Source organism: Budorcas taxicolor, chromosome 20 (genome assembly GCF_023091745.1).
Source record: "Budorcas taxicolor isolate Tak-1 chromosome 20, Takin1.1, whole genome shotgun sequence".
In the NCBI taxonomy this organism is placed as follows: Eukaryota; Metazoa; Chordata; class Mammalia; order Artiodactyla; family Bovidae; genus Budorcas; species Budorcas taxicolor.
This window is the reverse complement of record NC_068929.1, coordinates 40,219,688-40,236,254: the sequence shown is the minus strand read 5'-3', so window position 1 is coordinate 40,236,254 and position 16,567 is coordinate 40,219,688. Positions and strand designations below refer to the sequence as shown.

General features: G+C 36.1%; 2 protein-coding genes across 2 annotated transcripts in view; one reads left to right on the top strand and one right to left on the bottom strand.

Moving 5' to 3' along the window:
• Window positions 1-16,567, top strand: part of WDR70 (WD repeat domain 70) — a 271,973-nt gene that overhangs the window by 150,286 nt on the left and 105,120 nt on the right. The window contains exon 10 of the mRNA XM_052659024.1: window positions 16,083-16,257. Within this exon, the coding sequence (XP_052514984.1) occupies window positions 16,083-16,257 (175 nt within the window). The remainder of the gene's footprint in view (window positions 1-16,082; window positions 16,258-16,567) is intronic.
• Window positions 13,600-14,145, bottom strand: LOC128065972 (60S ribosomal protein L21). The gene has a single exon (XM_052659025.1). The coding sequence runs from the start codon at window positions 14,117-14,119 to the stop codon at window positions 13,637-13,639; it is 483 nt and encodes a 160-aa protein (XP_052514985.1). The 5' UTR covers window positions 14,120-14,145; the 3' UTR covers window positions 13,600-13,636.

Sequence of the window (16,567 nt, the reverse complement as noted above, 5' to 3'; positions counted from 1 at the left end):
TCAAGTTTTATCAATTCTTATCTGTAGTTTTTATTTATAATTTGTAAATTTTATTATATTTTAATTGAAGCATAGTGTATTTATTTTATTTTATTAGTTTCAGGTGTTCAGTAAAGTGATTTGGTTATACTTATATTTACATGTGTGTATATTTTTCCAGATTATTTTCCACTATAGGTTATTACGAGATGTTGAATATAGTTCCATGTGCTACACAGTAAATCCTTATTACTTACTTATTTTATGTATAGGAGTTGTATCTGTTAACCCCATGCTTATAATTTATCCTTCCCTACTCCTAGATTCCTATCCAAATTTAAATAGCATTTTTGGGGGGAGCACTCTCTGCCTAATCACTTCCCACTCCTAATTCCAGAGCATTCTGACCTCTGCCCCATCAGTCTACTAAAATTTTTCTTGCAGGCCTCATGTATGACTTCTGTTACATCCAGTGAAGGCCTTCTAGTCCTTATTTTCCTTAGGATCTTAATATCTCCAAGGAGTTGACATTCTTGATCATGCCTTCCTTTTAAACTTTCTCCTTTGTCTTTACCGACATTGTCCTCTCCTGCCTCTGGTACTTTTTTCCTGTCTCCTGTCACACTCCTTTCCCATTTTGCCGCCCATTTTGAAGTGTCTGTTGTGCGGGGGGTCTGCCGTCTACAGTTCCCACAGCTGTGTCTCTGTCTGCCTTCTGATGAGTCTTAATTGTATTCCTTTCACCTGCAAGGTTCCCCACCTGATTGCCACACAGTTGTCTCACCTTAACTTACCTCCTTCACTGTTACTGCCTTTTGTCCTATATTGCCACTTCCACAACTCTGTCTCACTGAATGAACGGCTCCACCTCCTTTCCCCTCCTCAAAGTTATTTTTCTTTTACACCCTCCTGCTTCATTGCCATAGCCCAGGCCTTGATCATCTCTCACCTGGCTTATGCAACCTACAGACTTGGCCTCTCCAAGCAGTCTTTCCCACTACCACCCAAGTGGGTTTCTAAAACACAGGACTGATTATATAACTTAAGTCATTCCTCTATTTAGTGGCTCCATGGTCTCCATAAGTGTAAAGCCTATAATCCCAGTACAGCTTATAGGATCCCCTTTATAGTCTAATAATTGCCAATGATTATTGACAATCTCATCTTCTACATATGGCCAGAGCAGACTATCAGTACTTGTTCCTAGAATAAGCTATGCTTTTGCAAGTCAGTTTATCTTTGCATATTCTGTATCAGTTTCCAAGATTCACCCCTCTCCCTGCAACTGTGAATTTCACTTGCAGTATTTCAACTCTTCTTCAAAAAGCACATCTCTGAGGAATCCTTTCTAGATCTTTTCCAATGAGCTACCTGTTTCCCTTCTCTGGATGTTGCCTTATAGTGTGATGATGTCTTTCCCCCAGTTTTTCTCCTCCAGTAGATTATATGTGCTTGGAGAACAGGCACCTTAGTATTCCCAGGTATCTAGCCTATGTTGAACTATTGACCTGTGGTTTATTGCTTGTATATTATATCCATTTGCCCAGCTGTGATTTCCATGAAGGCAAAGGCCTCATCCTAGTCAGTTCTTGCTTCTTCAGTGAGAAACAGTGCTCACATCTCAACAAAAGTTAATTGAAGCAAGTTATGTTGAAGAACATTTCAAGAGAATTCAAGTTAAATAGTGAAAGTTAACAATGAATGTACTATTTCTAAATTTAAAAAAGAGAACTCAAACATAGAATAGTACTGAAATATAATGACAATATCTATTGTAAATATGTGCATATTTTATTATATAGATATATATTACTTAGATATATCTGCCATAGGATTTTAATTTTATTGAAAGCCTGTGATATGTACAAAATGATGCTAGATATTAAGAGAATAAAAGGAGTTGAAATGAGTATCTATTTAGAAGATTTTAATTTGGCATATTAGAAGGTGTAGGAAAATCTCCGTATATTCTTTTGAAATAACCTGTGAAACATTTTTGTCATAACTCTGAGCAGAACAGTTCTCAGCATCTACCTGTGGGTGTTTTCTTAAAACACTGTACTACTTTTCTCATGAGTTTCTTGATAGGTTAAAATAAAAGGACTTAGAAAAAAGGAACCTACTGCCTTAACATGTTTGGGTATACATCTGAATATACAGTTTTCTTTTCCTCTTTCCCTTCCCTTTTTCTCCTTCTCTATCATTATATTTAGTATTACATACTGAGAAAAAGATGGACTTCCCTGGTGGCTCAGACGGTAAAGCGTCTGCCTATATCGTGGGAAACCCGGGTTCGATCCTTGGGTCGGGAAGATCTCCTGGAGAAGGAAATGGCAAGCCACTCCAGTATTCTTGCCTGGAAAATCCTATGGATGGAGGAGCCTGGTAGGCTATAGTCCATGGGGTTGCAAAGAGTTGGACATGACTGAGTGACTTCTCTTCACTTCACATTGAGAAGTAGATATGAACTTCTCAATATATATTATATATAAAATATTGATACATATTGTATATCTGTATTTTCTTTTATTTATTTAACTGAAGGATAATTGCTTTACAGAATTTTGTTGTTTTCTGTCAGACCTCAACATGAATCAGCCATAAGTATACATACATCCCCTCCCTCCCATCTCCCTCTCTATTCCACCCCTCTAGGTTGATACAGAGCCCCTGTTTGAGTTTCCTGAGACATATTGTATATCTGTAGTTTCTACTGGTACACAAACTTCTGAGCAGCTGAACATTTGATATTTGATATTTATATGGTTTTAATTTAACATCAGTGGGAAGCTCTTGAGTACTACTTCACTACAGTGATCTGGCAGTGCACTTGAACTAGATAGAAGTCTGCGTAATTCAGGATCCTTTGCTTCTTAACCTACATATTAGACCCTGATCTCTCTTGTTTGACTTAATGAAAGATTTTAAAAGTGCTTTGTAAAGAGCTTCTGAGTTCTTATTTGATGTATAATAATATGGCCTAATTTTTGGCTAATAAGTATTTTGGTACATATATATATTAGTTTATTTTTTATTGAAGGATAATTGCTTTACAGTTTGGCATGTATTTTAAATTGAGAATCTCTTCCAATTTCATTTGATTGACTTCCTCATCTGAGATTTATGAAAGTGGTTCTCAGAAATGTTTGATTGTTGGTGGTGGTTCTAGGAATTTAATGAGATGTTAAGCACCTGAAACTGGAAGAGGATGGGGCCATTAAATGATTTTTAGTGTGTTTGAGGGTTGGGTAACCACCACAACATTCTAATCTATATTTCCTTCACCCTTAAAAGAATCCTTGCCTAGTCATTCACCATTCATACCTCTAGCTCTGTGTTTGCTCGTGCTCAGTCGTGTTGGCTCTCTGCGACCCCATGGACTATAGCCCACCAAGCTCCTCTGTCCATGGGATTCTCCAGGCAAGAAAACTGGTGTGGGTTGTTACTTCCTCCTCTAGGGGATCTTCCCAGTCCAGGGATCAAACCTGCATCTCTTGTGTCTCCTGCATTGGCAGACAGATTCTTTACTACTAGTGCCACTTGGGAAGCCCAGTTATTGTTAATGGAAACCTCAAGAAAGTCATGTACTATAGCATATATCACTCCTTTTTATTTTTTTTATTGCCAGAAAAGTAATTTTCCATTGTATGACAGTTTTACATTTTATCCATTCATTAGTTGATGGACATTAGGGTTGTTTCCATTTTGGGCCTGTTAAAAATAATGCTTCTGTGAAGATTTGTGTGAAAGTTTTTGGATAGGATATGTTTTCAGTTCTCTTGGGTGGATACCCAGGAGTGGAATTGCCGAGTTAGGTGGTAAATCTGTTTACTATTTTACAATATGGCAAACTGTTTTTCAAACTGACTCTACCCATTTTACATTCCTACCAGTAAATATGAAGGTTCCAGTTTCTTTGCTTCATCACCAACACTTACTATTATGTCTTTTAATTATCGAATATAAAGTGGTATCTTGTGATTTTGATTTGCATTTTCCTAATAACAAATGATGTCAGGCTTCTTTTTATGTGCTTATTGGGCATTTGTATATATTCTTTAGTGAAATATGTACTCACATCTTTTACCCATTTAAAAAAACGATCACTCATCTTTTTTTTTTTTTTTGGTAGGCTATACATTTTATCAGTTACAATGAATTGTCATCTAAACATACATGAGAGTCATTCATTTTTTTTTTGTTGTATTGTAAAAATTCGTTAAGTATTCTTAACACCAGTCTCTTATCAGATATATGATCTACAGATAATTTCTCCAAGTTTATGTCTTGTCTTACATTTTGTTCATAGTAGCTTTTGAAGCTTGTAAGTTTTTAATTTTGATGATGTTAATTTATCTTTTATTTCCTTTTATCATTCATGCTTTTAGTAGTGTATCTAGGAAACCATACCCTAATCTAAAGTCATGTTTTTTATAGTTTTACATTTATGTCTGTGATCCATTTTGAGTTAGTTTTTGTATGATGTGACATGAAGATCCTCGGTTATCTTTTTTACATATGGGTATTTAGCTATTTCAGCATCAGTTTTTGAAAAGACCATTCTTTTTCCATGAAATTATTTAGGCATATGTGTTGAAAATCAATTGGTCATAAATGTAAGGGTGTAAGTGGTTATTTATTACTGTATTTGTTCCTTATTCTAAGTCTAGATTTCATAAGTCCTAATTTTAATAATTATAAGCATAGAACATTAACACAAATACATTTCTTCTAAATGCAGCTGTATTTTTATTGCAATTACTTTGTGTGCATAATGTGACTTATGTGTAGTTTATAAAGATTATCATGGGTTTATATAGAAGTTAAAACCTTTTCCCCATTTCTGTGGGATAATACCTTAAAAAAAAGAAGGTTTTTCTTGTTGGATTTGTTTTGCCAAGAGAGCCCGCAAGTTTCAGACTCTTACATCACTCAAGTAGTTGCTTGTGTAGTCTTTTGAGAAAAATTAAACCAAGATATCTTAAGTGATTTCCATGCAAAATTAATGCTTCCCTTGATTTCTGCCAAATGCTGCGATGCATTTATGCAGCAGATGCCAGAAAATTTAGAACTTGTATTTGGAAAGAATTCAAAATTTTAAGATAGAAAGCATTTGTGCCTGGGGCAGTGTAATGACCCCACCTGTGTCTTTTTCTTGTCTTCTGGGTGTTTTCATTTTGTGTCCAGAAAGGCCCATGCAGATCCTTCTTCTATTTTTAAATCTATTTTTATGAAGCACAGTTTTAATTTTACAAGACCAGATCTCACTCCAAGTTTCAAAATATGTGTTCTTCAGCATAAAATGTTTTGACAGATACCTAATGGCCTAGCACTTTAGCATCCATTTTTTCAGGCATAGATTCAGAGAATCAGAGCCATAAAACCACACTGTAATTAGTCACCATCAGATGCTATGTAAATTTATTTTTCATATATCTATATGCTAGGTTAGCTGCTTTTTTGTTCTGTTATTTTGATGACTAGCTCAAACTGTTAATAAACCACTGAAATAAATGGAACATACTTAGTTGTTGGGTTTATTAGCTTTAAGGCTTTATTTATGGTCTAAGAGGAAGAGCAGAAACAAACCAGTATTTATTGAGTGCCTACTGTATTCCAAATACTGTCCCAGATAACGTTTACATCCCTAATCTCATTTAATCCTCGCAACCCCTCATTGTTGGTATTATTATCCTAGTTTTAGAGATGAACTTTAAACAAACCAGATAATGATAATGATACTTTGTAGTATTTGTGTGGGGTCTTTCATATCGTAGTTCTAAATGATCATCCGACTTTTGGAGATGTTCAGTTATTAAAAAAAGAGAAACTATCATAATTTATCCCCAGTGTTGAAGAGTTTAGGGTAGAAAGAAAAGGCACATCAGATATTTCTCAACTTTTTGTACATATTAACTGTGGTAAACATACTGAACAGAGATAGGTAAACAATACAGAATACATTCATGTGGGGGTGAAGGTATTATAATGCTCAGATAAAAATGGTATTGGAATAATTAGATATCCATATGTTAAAAAAGAGCCTTGACGTCATCCCACATGTAAAAATAATTCAAATAGATCATAGACTAATTGTAAAACTTAAAACTGTAAAATTTCTAGGAGAAAACAGAATTTCTATGACCTTGGGTTAGGCAAAGATTTTTTAGATGTAATATTTAAAAATTGCTAAATAGGAGTTCATCAGAATTTAAAACACTTATATTTGAAAGACTTTTAAAATGAAAAAAGCAAGCTGCAGACTTGAAAAATATTTGCCAAACATATGCCTGATAAAGAACTTACATCCAGAATATCTAAAGAACTCTCAAAAAATAAAGTATTAGAAAATAAACAACTAAATAAAAGACACTTCACTGAAGAAGAGACATGGAAGGTAAATAGTACATGGAAAGATCTTCAGTATCATTAGTCATTTAGGAAATGTAAATTAAAATCACAGTACCAATGCATACCTGTTAGAATGGCTTTAAAAAAAGCTGATACTACAATTGCTGTCAAGAATATGAAGTGATTGGAATTCTTATACATTGCTGATAGGAATGCAGAATGGAACAACCACTTCAAAAAACAGTTTTGCAATTTCTTATGATGTTAAGCATACATTTCCCATATGACCATCAATTTCATTTTTTAAGTATTTAACCAAGAGAAATAACGACTTATTTTTACCAAAACAAAAAAAGCCAGAAATCCACAAAGCAATATTTGTAGTGCTTTATTTATAATCACCTCAAACTGGAAACAACCTGCTATCCTGAATTTGGCAAATGGATAAACAAAATGTGGTATATCCATATGAAAGTGAAGTCACCCAGTCGTGTCCAACTCTTTGCGACCCCATGAACTGTAGCCTACCAGGCTCCTCTGTCCATGGGATTTTCCAGGCAATAGTACTGGAGTGGATTGCCATTTCCTTCTCCAGGGGATCTTCCTGACCCAGGGATCGAACCTGGGAAGCCACCAGGGAAGTATAGTGGAATGTTATTCAGCAACAAAAAGGAATGGACTACTGATATATACAGCTTCCCTGGTGGCTCAGTGGTAAAGTATCTGCCTACCAATGCAGGAGACATGGGTTCAATACCTGGGTGAGGAAGATCCCTCGAAGAAGGAAATGGCAACCCACTCCACTATTCTTGCCCAGAGAATCCCTCAGACAGAGGAGTCTGGCTGGCTACAATCCATGGGGTCACAAAAGAGTTGGATACAACTTAGTGACTAAACAACAACAGCAACAATAGCTGATATATACAACAACAACTTAGATACAACAACTTAGATTCTAAGTTAAAGAAGCAAGGCTCAAAAGGCTTCGTACAGTATGCATGTGTGCTAAGTGCATTCAGTTGTGTCCAGCTCTTTGAGACCCCATGCACTGTAGCCTGCCAGGCTCCTCTGTCCATGGGATTCTCTGGGCAAGAATACTGGACTGGGTTCCCATTTGCTGTCTTCCAGGGGATCTTCCTGACTGAAGGATCGAACCCGTGTCTCTTAAGTCTCCTGCATTGACAGGCAGGTTCTTTACCACTATAGTATTGGAAAAGCTTAACTGTTGGGAAACAAAACCAGTTAATAGTTTCCAGTTGTTGAAGCTGGGGTTGTGAAACATTTTCCATAAAGAGGCAACACAAGATGGGCTTTTGGAGTGGTGGAACTATTCATTTGTCAAAAGTCACAGTACTGCACATTTAAAAAGAAGAATTTCATTGTAAGTATGTTAGGCCCCAATAAACTTTACCTATCTTACAGCCTATCTATCTATCTACCCATCAGAAGTCTAGACAGCCACTACAGTGTTGATGTGGTGTCTCTAATGTCATCAAGGACCAGGGCCTTCTGTTTGTTGCTTTAAGATGCTGCTTGAGTCCGGAATCATATCCTCTCTGGCAGAGGAAGGAGTAAACAAGAGGTAAAGAAGGGTCTCTAACCTTCCTTTAGAGACTTTTTCAGACTTCTTTAATACCCTTCCATTTACACCATGTTGGTCAAAGTATAATTGCCATATTTCATCACATGTATCTGCAAGAGTCTGGAAATTGCAGACTTGAAGAAGAAAAGAGAATGGATGTTGGATTATATATCTAACAGTATCTGTCACACTGCTGATAGCTTCTAGCTGTTGCAGTGTTTTGTAACACTAAAGTTAAGTATCCTGGATCTTCCTCTGGGTTGCTTTATATCCTGAAGTTGCAGAGTGCCTTTCTGTTGTTCCTGTGTACTGTTCCCAAACTCTTATTTGAGCTTACATTTTGCTAATTGGTAGTTCCTAAAATTTAGTGGATGCAGTCTTATTTTAGGCACTGGGTTCAACAGCTCTGAAAACTAGGGTTTGGTAATGAATGCTAAATAGTTAATTAAGTTCCCAAGAAAATCTTAGGGAAAAGACATGCATAGGTTATTTAAAAAAAAAAAAAACACCTTTATTTGGAATAAATCATAAATATTTGACAGCAAATGCTGGCTACTTGAAACCTATACATTTAAATGTCAATTACATTTCATTGTATATTGGTTATACCTCGATTAAAATTGATGCCTGAAATGCTTAGATAGGCAGTGAATTTCTTACATTAATTATTGAGGACCTGGTATATATTATATTCCTGTTGTGTTCAAGATATTTGATAGAACCTAGACATTTGTTTGGAGAAGGCAGTGGCACCCCACTCCAGTACTCTTGCCTGGAAAATCCCATGGAAAGAAGAGCCTGGCAGGCTGCCGTCTATGGGGTCGCACAGAGTTGGACATGACTGAAGCGACTTAGCAGCAGCAGCAGCAATTTGTTTGGAGAAGGAAATGGCAACCCACTCCAGTATTCTTTCCTGGGAAATCCCATGGACAGAGGAAACTGGTAGGCTACAGTCCATGGGGTCAAAAAGAATTGGGCAGGACTTAGCAAGTAAGCAACAAAGAAAGACATAAAAAGATTTAAAACAAACAAACAAACAAAAAACAGAGCCTTTACTCTAAAGGAGCTCTTCTTGGAGAAGAAATAGATGTCAATATGTGTAGTTGCAACTTATGTGATTGGTGTTATAATGTGGGAATTAGAATTAGAAGGCAATGTGTGAATCTGGGTAGAATTAGTTTACATCTTTTTCAAAATTGGTGGGTATGTTCCAAGTTGTTTATATTTCCATGTAAGTTTTAGAGTCAGCTTACTCAGTTTCTAATTCTAAGGAGACTCTGCTGGAATTTTAATTGAGATTGTATTGAATTTAAAAATTAATTTGGGCACAAATGAAATCTGAACAGTGTTGACTCCATCAATACAGTGTATCTTCTCATTTGTGTTGATCTTCTTGTTTCTTTCAGAAATGTTTTATGGTTTTTAGTGTACAGATACTACACATTCTTGACAGATTCCATATCTATTCTTGCTGTTATAAATATTATGTCATAATTTCAATATCCAGTTGTTTGTTGCTGTTGCTGCTGCTGCTAAGTTGCTTCAGTTGTGTCTGACTCTGTGTGACCCCATAGACGGAAGCCCACCAGGCTCCCCCGTTGTTTGTTGCTAGTCAATAGAAATAAAATTGACTTATGATTATTTATCTTGTATTCTGTGACATTGTTAAACTCACTTATTAGTTCTAGTAGCATTTTTGTAAATTCTTCAGATTAACTATATAGATGATCATGTGGTTTCTTAATAAAGACAGTTTTATTTCTTATTTCCAGTCTGTAAGCCTTTAATTGCTTTTATCTACCTTATTGCACTGGCAGGCAACTCTAGGACAGAAAAATGGTGAGGGTTTGAGATCACTGCTTTGTTCACCAGCATGAGGAAAGCATTCAGCCTTTCCCCGTTAAATATATTACCAATGAAAGTGAAAGTAAAAGTGTTAGTTGCACAGTCCTGTCTGTCTCTTTGCAGCCCCATGGACTGGAGCCCGCCAGGCTCCTCTGTCCATGGAATTCTCCAGGCAAGAATACTGGAGTGGGTAGCTATTCCCTTCTCTAGGGGATCTTCCTAACCCAGGGATCAAACCCGAGTCTCCTGCATTGCAGGCAGATTCTTTACCACCTGAGCTACCAGCGAAGCATATTACCTATTAGTTTTTCATAAATGTCTTCTCTCAAGTTGAGCAAGTTCCATTCTATTTCTAGATTACTGAGAGGTTTTTTCCCTTTTGTTTTATCACTAGTGGATGTTGAATTTTTATGGCAAAACCACTACAATATTGTAAAGTAATTAGCCTCCAATTAAATAAATTTAAAAAAACAATAAAAATAAATAAAAATAAAAAGGAAAAAAGAAGCTTATTTTACATCCGTTGAGATGCTCTGATATCTTTTCTTAGTCTTTTGATATGTGTATTATATGGTTTAATTTTCAGTCTTTTCCATCTTCCTTTTCATTCTTGGGTTAAATAACAGTTAATCATGACATGGTATCAGTTTTGTACACTGCTATTTTGTTAAGGATTTTTGTGTCTTTGTTCACTGGGGATCTATAGTTTTCTTGCAGTGACTTTGGTTTTGGCATCAGGGCCATATAGAGTGAGTTGAGAAGTATTCCCTTTTCTGTTTTCTGGAAGAGTTTGGCTTCCTTCTTCCCTCCCTCCCTTCCTTCCTCTTTGGCTCAATATCAGATTTTTTTTTTCAGTTTTGAGATATAATTGATATGAAACACTGTGTAAGTCTGAGGAGTACAGCATGATGATTTGATTTACATGCGTCATGAAATGATTACTTCAGTAAGTTTAGTGAATATTCATTATCTCATGTAGATGCAAAATTAAAGAAATAGAAGATACTTTTTTTCCTTATGACTCTCTTAACAACCACAGTTTTAATTGTATATATCATCTTGTACACTGCCTCCCGAGGACTTAGTTTATCTCATAACTGAAAGTTTGTACCTTTTGACTGCCTTCATCCACTTTCTCCACCCGCTCCTCCCCACTCTTTGCCACCTCTGGTAACCGTAAATCTGTTCTAGCTCTATTAGTTTGTTAATTTTTTAAGTATAATTTGCTACAACATTATGTTAGTTCCTGTTACACAATGTATGATTTAATATTTCTATATATTTCAAAATGATCATCAGGATAAGTCTGGTTAACATCTGTCATCATACAATGATATTGTCTAATTATTGACTGTATTACCTAGACTGCACGTTTCATACTCGTGATTCATTTATTTTGCAACTGGAAGTATGTATCTTTGAAAATTTTTTTAGATTTTTTTATTGAAGTATAGTTGATCTACAGTGTTAATTTCTGCTGTATAGCAACATGCTTCAGTTTTACACATATATACATACTTACTCTTTTCCATTATAGTTTATCATAGGTTGTTGAATATAGTTCCCCATGCTATACAGTAGGACCTTGTTGTTTATCTGTTCTCTATATAATAGTTTGCATCTGCTCATCCATCACCCCCCCACTCCCAGAGCCTCTTGACAACCACAAGTCTGTTGACTGTGTCTATGAGTCTGTTTCTGTTTTGTAGGTAAGTTCATTTGTGTCATATTTTAGATTCCACATAAAATGATAGCATGTGGTATATTTCTTTCTCTTTCTGACTTAGGAAGTTTGTATCTTAATCTCCCTCACCTATTTGTCTCCTACCCCCACTGCCTCCCCTCTGGCAAACACCCATTTCTTCTCTCTATTATGACTCTGTTTCTGTTTTGTTGCGTTTGTTCATTTGTTTTTTAAGTTCCACATGTAAGTGAAATCATACAGTGTTTGTCTTTCTCTATCTTAACTTATTTCACTTAGTATAATGTCCTCTAGGTCCATTCATGCTGTTGCAAATGGCAAGATTTCATTTTTTTTTTCATGGCTGAGTAATGCTCCCGTTGTATGTATGTGTGTGTGTGTGTGTATACACATATCCTCTTCATCCATTCATCTGTTGATGGGCACTTGGGTTGTTTCCATATCTTGTCAGTTGTAGATAATGCTGCAGTGGACATTGTTGTTGTTCAGTCACCCAGTTGTGTCCAATTCTTTGTGACCCATAGACTGCAGCACACGAGGCCTCCCTGTCCCTAACCGTCTCCCGAAGTTTGCCCAAGTTCATGTCCATTGTATCGGTGATGCCATCCAGCCGTCTCATCCTCTGACACCCTCTTCTCTTTCTGCTCTCAATCTTTCCCAGCATCAGGGACTTACCAGTGAGTTGGCTGTTTACATCAGATGAACAAAATACTGTAGCTTCAGCTTTAGCATCAGTCCTTCCAAGGAATATCAGGGTTGATTTCCCTTGAGATTGACTGGTTTGATCTCTTTGCTGTCCAAGGAACTCTCAGGAGTCTTCTCCAGCACCACAGTTGGAAGGCATCAGTTCTTTGGTGCTCTGCCTGCTTTACAGTTCAGCTCTCACAACCATACGTGGCCAATGGGAACATAAGAGTGCATATATCTTTTCAAGTTAGTGTTTTCTTTTTCTTCAGATAAATACCCAGGAGTGGAATTGATGGATTCTATGGTAGTTTTGTTTTTAATTTTTGGGGGAATCTACATACTCTTTTCCACAGTGGCTGCACCAGTTTACATTCCCACCAACACTGCAAAAGGATTCCTTTTGCTCTACATCCTTGCCAACACTTGTTATTATTTTTTTTTAATGCTCACCTATTTTCGGCTGTGCTGGGTCTTCGTCTCATTGTTGTTTGGTCTTTCTCTAGCTGCAGGAAGTGGGGACTCTTCTCTAGTTGTGGTGTGCAGCTTCCTGTTGGAGTGGCTTTTCCTGTTATGGAATGCAGGCTCTAGGGCTTGTGGGCTCTCCGTAGTTGCTACTCCCAGACTGTAGCTCACAGGCTCAGTGGTTGTGGCACACAGGCTTAGTTGTCCTGTGTCATGTGGGATCTTCCTGGATCAGGGATTGAACCTGCGTCTCCTGCATTGGCAGACAGCTTCTTTACCACTGAGCCACCAGGGAAGCCCTTGTTGTCTTTTTGATAATAGCCATTCTGACAGGTGTGAGGTAATATCTTATTGTGGTTTTGATTTGTATTTCCCTGATGTTGAACATCTCTTCATTTCTCTGTTGGACATCTATATGTTTTTTTTGGAAAAATGTCTATTCATATCTTCTTCCCATTTTTTAATCAGGTTGTTTGTTTTTTCAGGATTGAATTGCATGACTTATTTGTGTATTTTGAATATTAATCCCTTATCAGATACATCTTTGCAAAAACTTTTTCCTATTCAGTAGGTGGCCTTTTCTTTCTTAAGGTGTTAATTTCTTTCTTAAATGTTTGATAGAATTCAACAATGAAGTCATTCTTAGTGCAAAGATTTTCAGCTATGTACTTAGTTTTTTTAATCATGTAGGAATATTCTAGATATTATTTCTTATTGAGTGAACTTTGCTGGTTTGTCTTTTAAGGAAATTTGTCCATTTGATCTAAATTATTGAATTTATTTATGTAAATGCATTCATAAAATTTCCCTATTATTCTTTGAATGTTGATAAGTTCTACAGTTGTATCTTTTCTTTCATTCAAGATATTGGTGTTTGAGGTTGTTTCTAATTTCTGCTTTTTAATCATTCCACCTAGAAATTCTTTAATTTTATTGATCTTCTCAAATAACCAGCTTTTGATTTCTCTACTGATTTGTGGTTTTCTTTTTTTTTTTTTTTACAGTCCAGGTCTTTATTTTTACACCCATCAGGCCATGAATTCATAGGGGATGGGCTCCAACAGTTCGGGTTCCTTTCCATTGGTCCTCACAAAGTGTGCTTCTCTAGGTGGAGCAGGCTGGCGCTTCAGCTGAACCCAAGTCCCTTTCTCTTTGGCTTCCTTCTTTTTCTGATCATTTTCCTTCACACGTTTCAGGAAGCTATCTCGGCTCTTAGAGTGCTTAATATGCTCAATACGCACATTAATTCTCTTGGCAAGAATCTTGCCCTTAACTTGTTTGTTTACAATGATGCCAACAGCATGCTGGGTAACATTGTAGACTCTCCCAGTTTTGCCATGGTAACATTTGTGGGGCATTCCTTTTTGAACAGTACCCATTCCCTTGATATCTACAATATCACCCTTCCTGTAGATTCGCATGTATGTGGCCAAAGGAACAACTCCATGTTTTCTGAAAGGCCTGGAGAACATGTAGCGGGTGCCCCGCCTCTTTCCCTTTGTGTTGGTCATCTTGGCGAATCACTGGAAGATGGCGGTTCCGGCCGAAAAGCTGATTTGTGGTTTTCTGTTTTATTCATTTGTATTCTCCTTTCCTCCCTTCTGTTAGTTTTAGTTTTAATATTCTCTCCTTTTTCTAGTTTGAATTTTAGGTCATTGATTTGAGGCATGTCTTTTTTTCTTTTCCTCTGTGCTCAATCTTAGTCCAATACCATGAATTTTGATATGTTGTATTTTCATGTTTTTTGAAGTCAGAGTATTATCTAATATTCCTTATGAAATTTTGACTTATAAATTATTTAGAATTGTATTTATTAATTTCTGAATGTTTTGGAAGAGATATATTTCCATATACAGTTCTGTATTGATCACTTATTTAGTTTCATTTTTTGGACAGTGTATATACTTTTATGATTTCTTTCATTTTAGTGTATTTAGATTTGTTTTAATGGCTCAGAATGTGGTCTATCTTAGTGAATGTTCAGTGTGTAAAAGAATACACGTCCAGTTGTTGGGTGAAGTGTTATATAAATGTTAATTAGCTCAACTTGTCTGGTAGAGTTTCTGAGGTCTTCTGTAGTCTTACTGATTTTTTTTTTTTTTGAGGTGGGGGGAGGTCTACTTGTTCTATTAGTCACAGAGAGGAGTGTTGAAGTGTACAGCTGTTAAGTATGAATTTGGTATTTCTTTTATTTCTATTAAGTTTGCTTTCACATTTTGAAGCTCTGTTATTAGGGAGATATGCATTTAGGATTCTTATATCTTCTTAATATTTCACATTCTTATATCTTCCTAATATTTTATTTCTTCTTGATCTTTTGACTCTTTCTCATAATGAAAATTTCCTATTTGTCTCTAGTTTTATTCATTATTTTCAAGTCCACTTTGACATTAATATACTCATTCTAGCTTTCTTTTGATTATGTTATGGCACATCTTTTTTCCATCCTTTTACTGTTAAATGATTAATGCTGCTGCCGCTAAGTCACTTCAGTCAAGTCTAACTGCATGACCCCATAGACGGCAGCCCACCAGGCTCCCCCGTCCCTGGGATTCTCCAGGCAGGAACACTGGAGTGGGTTGCCATGTCCTTCTCCAATGCATGAAAGTGAAAAGTGAAAGTGAAGTCGCTCAGTCGTGTCTGACTCTTTAGCAGCCCCATGGACTGCAGCCTACCAGGCTCCTCCATCCATGGGATTTTCCAGGCTAGAGTACTGGATTGGGTTGCCATTGCCTGCTCCAACGTGGTTAATAAGGCTTTATATTCAAAGATTTTTGTGTGTTTTTTATATATAAACACACATTTTTATATATTTTTATATATAAAAATATAGACTCTGCTGAATTTTGATTTTATCTAATCCAATCTGACAGTCTTTTCCTTTTAATTAGAGTTTTTATGCCATTTCCAATTAATGTGATGGAATTTCCAGTTATTGATGACGTTGGATTTAAACCTACCATGTTGTATTTGTTTTATATTTATATTTATCCCACTGTTCTTTTAAATTATCTTTTACTGTTTTGGCCATGGAAGTCCCACATCATTCTTTTTTACTGACCAGTTTTTTTCAGTATATTTTCGGGTGTGTGTTATATAACAGTATATGACCACATGTAATTTAGAAATTAACCTGTATATGTAGTGGGTATATAATGTTCAACAGTTCTGCTGATCAGAGTGTATAGTCAGTTGGTTGGAAACTACTGCTTTAGAGGGTCAGAACTAAGAACTCTGAAATTTGAAGTAGAATTTGCCACTTGCGATTTGATTTCATGACAGTACAATTTGGATGGTTGACTTTATTGCATTGGGAAACCTCATTTACATACTGTACATTTTATTTAAAAAAATGTAAAAAACATTAATTAGATTTATATGCTTAAAAGGTCAAGCAGTCTTTGTGAACTCTTTTGGATTTTAAAATCCTTTCTTTTTTGTAAGTGAAAATCTTCCTTTTTTTCTTTTTTTAAGGACTGTGAGGACCTGGGAAGTTGAAAATCCAAAGAAGCAAAAAAGTGTGTTTAAACCGCGGACAATGCAGGGTAAAAAAGTAATTCCTACCACATGCACGTACAGTAGAGATGGAAACCTCATAGCAGCTGCTTGCCAGAATGGAAGCATACAGATCTGGGACCGAAATTTGACAGTAAGTCAAGGATATTTAAGTCCTCTTTTCTGAGAAGAAAGCCACCTTAGAAAGACAAACATCATGTTAAAACATTATGAAGGTCAATTTCCTGAGTTTAGCCCTAATTTAAACTTCAGTGTTAGTTGATAAAACACTGGGCCTCTGCAGTAAACAGCATTTTAGCAAACATTCCAACTCAGTATTTTCCAATGTGTATTAGATTTTGTTTTTGACATAAACTCAATCTTTTGGTATAAAATGTAAAAAATATAGTATAGTTTATTTTATGACATTTCAATATACTTGGATTTGAAAGTGAAGAATTTGA